The 8712-nt window shown below is 43.1% G+C and overlaps 2 protein-coding genes across 2 annotated transcripts; one reads left to right on the top strand and one right to left on the bottom strand.

Moving 5' to 3' along the window:
• Positions 1 to 152: 152 nt before the first annotated feature.
• On the bottom strand, positions 153 to 7249 carry aco2 (aconitase 2, mitochondrial). The gene is made up of 17 exons (XM_088438187.1): positions 7192 to 7249; positions 6161 to 6303; positions 5832 to 6090; positions 5648 to 5740; positions 5388 to 5546; positions 4856 to 5006; positions 4650 to 4754; positions 4433 to 4524; positions 3949 to 4054; positions 3713 to 3870; positions 3555 to 3628; positions 3370 to 3481; positions 2841 to 3119; positions 2246 to 2437; positions 2040 to 2172; positions 1848 to 1969; positions 153 to 1165 (listed from the first exon to the last, which is right to left on the bottom strand). Exons 1-17 carry the CDS (start codon positions 7225 to 7227, stop codon positions 1031 to 1033), a joined length of 2349 nt encoding a protein of 782 aa, XP_088294313.1. The 5' UTR covers positions 7228 to 7249; the 3' UTR covers positions 153 to 1030.
• Positions 7250 to 7663: 414 nt separating this feature from the next.
• Positions 7664 to 8691, top strand: phf5a (PHD finger protein 5A). The gene is made up of 4 exons (XM_088438464.1): positions 7664 to 7809; positions 8106 to 8129; positions 8242 to 8408; positions 8503 to 8691. The coding sequence occupies exons 1-4, from the start codon at positions 7758 to 7760 to the stop codon at positions 8590 to 8592; spliced, it is 333 nt and encodes a 110-aa protein (XP_088294590.1). The 5' UTR covers positions 7664 to 7757; the 3' UTR covers positions 8593 to 8691.
• The last annotated feature ends 21 nt before the right edge of the window (positions 8692 to 8712 follow it).

Genomic DNA, 8712 nt, shown 5'->3' with positions numbered 1-8712 from the left:
ATCAGTGAACACGTGACTATGTCTTGGAAAGACGATCTCGGCATTCAGGTGAAAAAAAAAAAAAGTTAGATGTAGTTAATCTCAAATACCAAAAAAATATATATTGTTGGTCATGTACATTGCATAATCAAACAATAAATAGAACCATGGGGTGAAATTCGGCAGTATTTATTCAACCAGCCTTTAGAACACACAATTTCGAGAAACTAACCATATGGACACTTTACATGAAATTGAAGCCAGAGAGGAGATATCCATTATATTTTAATGTGACGTCATTCAATGATTGTTTTTTATTTGCCATTGTGAATAGTAAAATAAAATGAGCTTTTCTCCACATCAGCTGCAACCAAACTTCATTTGGCGGTTTTATTTTTACATACATACAGAACTCATTGGTAACAGTATTACATCACCTTTGTTTGCTAAGGTTACCTTTCCATGTTGGGAAAAAACAAAAACATTACTTTTGTGCGCAGAGCAATAGATATTTTGATGAATAGACCAGGAAACACATGAGAAAAGGGCAACATTTCACATTCAATCATTAAAAACGACAGCATAAACCGAGGACAACTTCCCAACAAAAACATAATTGACGGTGAAAGCGTATTCCTAAACAGAGGTTTAATATACAAGAGATGTTAAATGGCTATCGCAAATTTGGTTGGACTCGTTTTGAATAGCCCTGTCAGCGTAAAAACACACAAAGCTGTAGTGAAACCTATGGCGCGTGCAACAAGACCACTGCAAGATGGAGAAGGTCCAGTCCTGACCCGTTAGCAGAAAACATCAATGAGTAGTCGCACGTGAGTTCAAAGCTCAACAGGGCAGCGTGTCATCGTTACTTTTGTACAATCCCAACCCATGACGTACAAAAGGAGTCGAAACCTGACCGTGGATTGCTTGCTATTGTTAAACTGGGCTTGATTGTGACATATGGGTGTCCGCGATGTATACCGACGCTTCAGTCCGTTGCAGATCATGTAACAATCTTTACATACGATACCCCCTTCCTGCTTCATCCCTTTCAATGCTGTAGCTCCTTCATTCTGTTGAGAGCCGAACCGGCCTTGAACCATTCGATCTGCGTTTCGTTGAAGCTGTGGTTGAGTTCTAGGATGTCTTGGGTGCCGTCGCTGTGCTTCACGACGGCCGTTAAAGGCTGACAGGGAAGGAGAAGTCTCATTAGGAAGTCTTATTGAAGCGAGATTAGCAGTGGCATAAGTATGACGTGTGATACGAGGGCTCCCTCTTGTGGTACATGAAAAAATTACTATTAAATAGAGCTTCACGGTGGCCAAAGTACGACAAGTGATAAGAGGGCTCCATCTTGTGGTACGTGAAAGAATTACTATTTTATTTACTGATATTTTACAACTGACAAGAACTTTATTGAAAATGCGGAGTTTGTCCTTTTTTTGCAGTTAATGAGGATCGGAAAACCCCGGCGATAAGCGAATTCCGCAAATTAGCATACATGACGCGCATGAAATGTGTAGTAAAACCTTGCCTCCCTTTATTCCCCATGCACATTGATCTCCTTACTGTAGTATGGAGGCTGGACAGGTCTCTTTTTGGACACAAAATGTATTTTCCTTTACAACACCCAACACACAGTGCGCCAGAGTGTGCCAAGCGGCCGCTAACTCTCCCTGAGTTTCTGCATCCCCAAGCCTACAGCTACCGCTTTTTTTTGTTTGTTTTTAGAACACAGTATTTTTGCAATTGTCCAACTGATTATATCATATGATATCAAGTATACATTTTTTTGTTTCTACAGTGAGTGACACAAGTACAAGTACATCCTGGTTCTCTAGCTAGCCTAAGAGAATGTTGCCACTCACCTTTCCAGGAGTGAACGTTTGGAGTCCTTTGATGGAGATCTTGTCATCGGGGCAAATTTTATCATAATCCGATGGGTTGCTGAAGGTCAGAGGCAGCAGGCCTTGCTTCTTAAGGTTCGTTTCTAACGACGGATGCAAAACATCAGACGGGCAACGGCGTGAAAAGATCTTCTTGATATTGAGGTGAAGTACCGTGGATTCTGGCGAAGCTCTTAACAATGATGGCTCTTCCTCCAAGATGTCTGGGCTCCAGCGCGGCGTGCTCTCTGCTGGAGCCTTCGCCGTAGTTGTCGTCTCCCACCACGACCCACGACACGCTGTTGGCCTGCACGCAATGCGGACACCGTGTCCTTTTCGTTCACTCGCAAAGAAGATGGACCAATTTCTTTGGTCCTCACCTTGTAGTGGCGGGCCACATCGGGGACACCTCCGTACTCCCCCGTCAGGTGGTTCTTGACAGAGTTGATGGCGTCATTCTCGCTGTTGACAGCACCGATCAGCATGTTGTTGGAGATGTTGTCCAAGTGGCCACGGAACTTTAGCCAAGGACCGGCCGCGCTGATGTGATCCGTGGTGCACTTTCCCTTCACCTATTGTCATGGAAGTGTCATAGAAGAGAAATGGTAGCGTCTGGAACACTAGGGGGTCTGTTGCCATGTTTATGGGAATGAAAATAGCAGTGATTGCATGGACTGATAGTGCGGAATTGCATTTATGTCCGCCGCTAACAGAAACCTACTGTTACCTTGCTCCTATAACGTCTCTGTTAACCTTTTGGGGCAGCAAGTGGTTTTGTAACTAGGGCCAACCGTAATGAATAAAAGAGGATTGGGTGGGATGTGTATTCTGAATGGTAGAAGATCTGTAAAGGTTCACATCTCTGTATGCTCTCCTCACGAGTAAAAGCCCCTTGTCTTCTTTCTTGTTTTTTTTTTTTTTAATTAAATGTACTAGGTTGACTGAACTTGAATGAGAAAAGTACGAGGATCTGACCTTGATGAGAACCCTGAGATCCTCCAGATCTTTGCCGCTCCACTGGTCAAAAGGTTCTAGCAACTGCAGTCGGTTGCTCTGAGGGCTGACATCCACCTTGAGGCGGGTGCCGTCAGCAGGCGGGTGCTGGTAGGTGTCCTGACCCGGATCAAAGTCTCTGGTGGGGAGCTCATCTCCATTAGGGGGATCCAACTTGAACTTCTCACCACTGGGAGCAGTCAGGTAGTCGGTCTCCGGGTTGAACTTGAGAGTTCCGGCGATGGCCAAGGCAGTCACAATCTACAAGATACAGATTGAGTTAGACACAATAAAAGTCTTTTTAAAATCCAATTTTACATTTCCAAAGTCCACCATAATTTGCTTTTGTGTTAGTCTGCCGCCTAATAAAATTTCCTGCTCCTAAGGAAATGGGTTTTGTTCATTTAAAAAGGGCCACTCATTAAAAAGAGGTGCAATGTTTATTGAAATAGGACAAAATTTGATTGTCCGATATCGAACGAGAGCGCGCGTAACCTTTTATTGGCTTTACCTCAGGCGACGTGACAAAGGCGTGCGTTGCAGGGTTAGCGTCATTCCTGGCTGTGAAGTTTCTGTTGAAGGAGGTGACGATGGTGTTCTTCTCACCTTTCTTCACGTCGCGCCTTCATCCAACAAAATAGCGTTAGCTTCAAGCGCACTACTTTCACGTAAATTTCCAGCGGGGTTTCATCCCACCTGTCCCACTGTCCGATGCAAGGTCCGCAAGCATTGGCCAAGACGACGCCCCCGACGTCACCGAGGATCTTGGACTACAGAAAATGAATAATGTGGGATTATAATATTCATCAGAAACGTAAAACTGAAAAACTGTTTCTTTCTGGTAAATCACTCACATAACCATCTCTTTCGATAGTGGCGCGGATTTGCTCCGAGCCAGGAGTGACTGTGAATTGCGCTTTGCATTTCAGGCCTTTGTCCAAAGCCTGTTTTGCAACAGAGGCGGCGCGGCCCATGTCCTCATAGCTGGAGTTGGTGCAGCTGCCAATCAGACCTAATACCAACATGGAGGTGTATATAAAACAAGAGGGAAACTATTTGGTATACATGTAGCAAAATAATGACTTCTTACCAACTTTGACCTCCAGCGGCCAGCCGTTCTTCTCGGCCACGGAACCCACGTCGGAGACCGGGTGAGCCAGGTCGGGGGTGAACGGACCGTTGATGTGAGGTTTTAGCTGGAAAAAAAAAAAAAGAAAAAAAGAATCATTTGCACATTTGCAATAGAGTCCGAATATATTTGTGCGATCTTTAATTTTAGATTTTTTTCATACTTTAATCCGTTTTTGGTTTCAAAAATAAGATCAATTTCTCACGTACTGTTACAAACATGACCAACACGATTGACCCTTTTTTTTTTATTAACACTTGATTTAAATAACGTTAAATGCAATCCATCCATGTGCAGTATTTATTTCCGCATGCATGGAAACGACAACGGTTGATTGATTGAACTATGCAAGTCAGGCTGTATTGATCAATGAGCAGTCTGTTGATGGGGAGAAGATTGTATCAAAAGTGACAACAGTAGCGTAATCTTGAAAATGCGGACTGACCTCATCAAGATTGATCTCGATGACCTGGTCGTACTCGCAGCCGTTATCTGGCACCAGCAGATCCGAGTACTCATTAGCCAGAGCGGCGATCTCTGAGGGGGAAGAAATTAAATATCAATACCTGATATTTAAAAGTATGACAGGAACAATTGTGTTGCTTTCATTCTTACTACTTTTCTGAACTCAAAACTAAAATTATGTGGCAAAAATAACATACGTCCACGCCCAGTCTTCTCCAGATATGTCCTCATGCGGTGGTTGTAGGGGAACACAGAAGTCGTAGCTCCGATTTCCGCTCCCATGTTGCAAATTGTGGCCATTCCTGTGCACAAAAAAAAAAAAAACACATTAGAGAAAACCTGAGCTTAAATATCTCAAAAAATGTGCAACGTCAACAAAAACAGCCTTTTTTGAAAGACACACCAGTGCAGGAAATGGAGTCAACTCCCGGGCCGTGGTACTCTACGATAGCCCCTGTGCCGCCCTTTACCGTCAGAATGCCAGCCACTTTCAAGATGACATCTTTGGGTGATGTCCAGCCAGAGAGGTAACCCGTTAGCCTTACCCCGATCACCTGAAAACAAACAAGGAAGATTTCCACGAAGAACAGTAATGAATATTATTTTTCTTGGGACTCAAAAGTTTGTTTTTGCTTTTAGGTGACACAAAAGGACGTATCAGGGCAGCATAGGGTTAAATGGACTTGGCAAATGGACTTTCACTTATATTGCGCTTTTCTACCTTGGGTACTCAAAGCGCTTCACACTAATTAGCCATTTACCTACTGATGACGCAGCATCAGGAGGGATTGGGGGGATCAGTGTCTTGCTCATGGACAGTTCGACATGACGGCCGGGGGATCGAACCCACAGCCTCTCGACTGGGAGACGACCACTCTACCACCGAGCGTCGATCATGAAGCATGCATTCGAAAAGTGTCTTTCTGAAGGCTGACCTTGGGACATTTGAGCTCCCACGGAATACCCGCCATGACATCCACAGCATCCGCGCCTCCGACTCCGATACAGATGGCACCAAGTCCGCCCCCGTTTGGAGTGTGAGAATCAGTGCCGATGAGCATCACACCTGGATAGGCGTAATTCTCCAAAATGATCTAAAAAGGAGAACAGTTCTATGTTTGCATTTTTACTTGTGTCATTAACTGCCACGGGTCTGGCAGCAGATTATTTAACCTCTTAGAGCCTTATTCTTTACCTGATGGATGATTCCGGAACCTGGTTTCCAGAAACCAACTCCGTATTTTGCACCAGCACTTGCAAGGAAGTTGTAGACCTCTTGATTCACTTCCTGGTTTGAGATGTGTAGAAAAGATGGTTTTATTCCCCGCCAATCAATTTATTCCAATAGCATTGGAGAATTTCACAAAACCCAAACTCACTTTGGCCCTGGCCAAATCCTGATCGCCACCGATCTGGGCTTCGATCAGGTGATCACAGTGAATGGTGGAGGGAACCGCCACCTGCGGCAGGCCGCTGCTGATGAACTGAAGCATGGCCATCTGCGCGGTGGCGTCCTGCATGGCCACGCGGTCGGGACGCAGGCGAAGGTAGGTGCGTCCACGATCGATCTCCTGGTTGTGCGGGTCATCGAGGTGGCCGTAGACGATCTTCTCTGACAGGGTGAGTGGTCGGTTGAGTCTGAGCGGGAATAATGAAAGTAGACGTTGTTGAGGGGTGATGAGGGGTCCTTCCTGAATTGCATTCTAACCTCTTTCGCACGACGTCAATGTTGGACTGGAGCTTGTCGTAGCTGACAAAGGAGGTGGGCTCGAAGCGGCTCATGGACACTTGGGCCTTGGCTCTGTATGCGGCCGCCACATGCAGGCGTCGTGCGCCATGGCCCAGAGCAAGCTGGAGACAGCAAAAACGCTGACTTCATTCGAAACACAAAAAAACCTACATATGCGTGAATCTAAAAATTAACAGTAGGTGCACTTTTATGCTTATAAAAGCATAAAAGCGATGACATTATGAGTAAGTTTTCTGCTTTCAATGTGGCCCTTACAGTTCTGATCTATTTTAGATCTTCAAGCACGATTATATGACATTGTTTTTATGTGGAGAGGCAAACACAAAAGCAGCTGCTACCCACAAATCAACCTGAGCGACCATGCAATCGCTGTAAACGGCTAAATACAACTGGATACGTTGCAAAAATGAAGCTAAATGTGCGTTCACTGTAGGAATTGATGCAATTTCTTATTTTAAAACAAAAGACATATGCTTAAAATAAAATCACACACCTGATACATCTAAGTCTTTCTGGTGGGGATTAATATGCCATATCCAGCCTAAATAAAAAGACTCCTCTGAAAATAAATTGTATATTCAAACGAAAGTTGTACTGTTTGTTGTCGAAAATGTTTTGGTCAGAAGTTCTGCTCTACTGGACGCCTAACCTTGTGGTAACCTTGTCAAGTCGTATTTAACACATCACACACAAGATATAAAACTTGCTTGCAACGTTGCTATGAAAAATAGTCATAAATACATCTAATGAGGTAGCTGGAAGGTATTGTTTTAAAAAATTAACGCGGAGCAAGTTGTTGCCCTCTGAATGCGTAGAGGGACACGATGACCCGGCTAACTAGCCGCTACCGGCTAAGAGCAACACAACGCGACCCTAAAGCGTTTACTTCCATTGGACACACAACGGTTGAGCATGACAAAGCAACGCATTAAAATGACAACCTCCACTTCTTAAGGAAAAAGACGAAAACGTGCGAATGTATCCCATACCTGAAGCCGCGCGACGGTGAGACAGTAAGTTGCCATTTTGTTCACTGACAAAGATGTGGCGATTGTTAGTGACGTCACAGTATTTATATGACCAATGTTGTTGGTCCTTAAAGAACAAAAAAATACATTTCTATAGCTGTATTCAAGATTGCTTTAAATATTTATTTATTTAAGCGACATTATTAAAACATAGTAAATTATATGAATTGTTACGAATTTTACGGTTGGAAAACGTTTTGTAGAAACCTTAAAAACCCTCTGCTGTTTTTATGTAGCTGAAAGGACATAAACAATTGTACTTTTATTTTTCTTTTGCCACATTTGTTCATGTTTTATATCAAACCACAGGTACATTTAAACGATTTTAAAGAAAATAGTAAATACATGTTTTGGCAAAAAAAAGGAAAGGAAAGGAAAGGAAAGGAAACCATCAAATGATTCACAATTGCAGTTCAGACTTCAGACACGGGGTGGCGGTAATGTGAAATTATGCGTATTGTGGCATGAGTTCAAAGGTGAATGTTTATATCACCGCTAGCGGTACGCTAGATGTACGCTAACCAACGATGGCAAAGCATCACCCAGATTTGATCTTCTGCAGAAAACAAGCTGGCGTTGGTGTGTTTTATTTATTACTACACCCTATACAAAACCTTACAGTTTTTTCCGTGGTGACTGGTCGTTTTTGGCTATATTTTGTGCAAGCTAATGCTATGAAATATGCTAACAGCATGGACTTCATTGAACATTAGCTTCAGAGTTAGCATAGACGCGTTGAAGTTTATGTCCGTACAACGAACATTATTCTTCTGTTGTAATACGTATTTTTACTTAAGATGGTGTTAATTTATGGAATAAACTTGTCTGTGGAAGTGAAATGTGCAGCTGATTAACTCATGTTTTTAATTCTGCAGCCATTGGAAGACTTTGCGAAAAATGTGAGTATTATTTGGATTTTTCCATTATTTAATAAATATGCTTGTACTTATTGTGCTGTTACCCGCATTAGATATGACAAATAATTATTGCAACGTTTTTTCCACTCTTCAGGTGATGGCAAGTGTGTAATCTGTGATTCATACGTAAGGCCATGCACACTGGTCCGCATCTGTGACGAGTGCAACTACGGCTCCTACCAGGGACGTTGCGTCATCTGCGGTGGGCCAGGAGTGTCCGACGCCTACTACTGTAAAGAGTGTACAATCCAGGAGAAAGATGTCAGTCATCATAGATTTAATTCCATCATTGAGCATCTGAAAAGCGCAGCACGCATTGTGACTGTACTGACCATGTTATTTTTCTCTTTCACAGCGAGATGGCTGTCCTAAAATTGTGAATTTGGGAAGCTCAAAAACTGATCTGTTCTATGAGAGGAAGAAGTATGGCTTCAAGAAGAGGTGAAGACACCAGTGACCAGTCTTCCTTTTTAGTCTTGTAGTTACAGCAAGTTTTCCTTACACTTTTTTTTTTTAAATAAAAGGTCTTTCATATGCATCTTTATTTTGCCTTGTTTAGAATTGA

This window comes from Hippichthys cyanospilos, chromosome 17 (assembly GCF_059441005.1).
Source record: "Hippichthys cyanospilos isolate Australia breed blue-spotted pipefish chromosome 17, RoL_Hcya_1.0, whole genome shotgun sequence".
Taxonomy (NCBI): Eukaryota; Metazoa; Chordata; class Actinopteri; order Syngnathiformes; family Syngnathidae; genus Hippichthys; species Hippichthys cyanospilos.
This window is presented reverse-complemented; position numbering and strand designations above follow the sequence as displayed.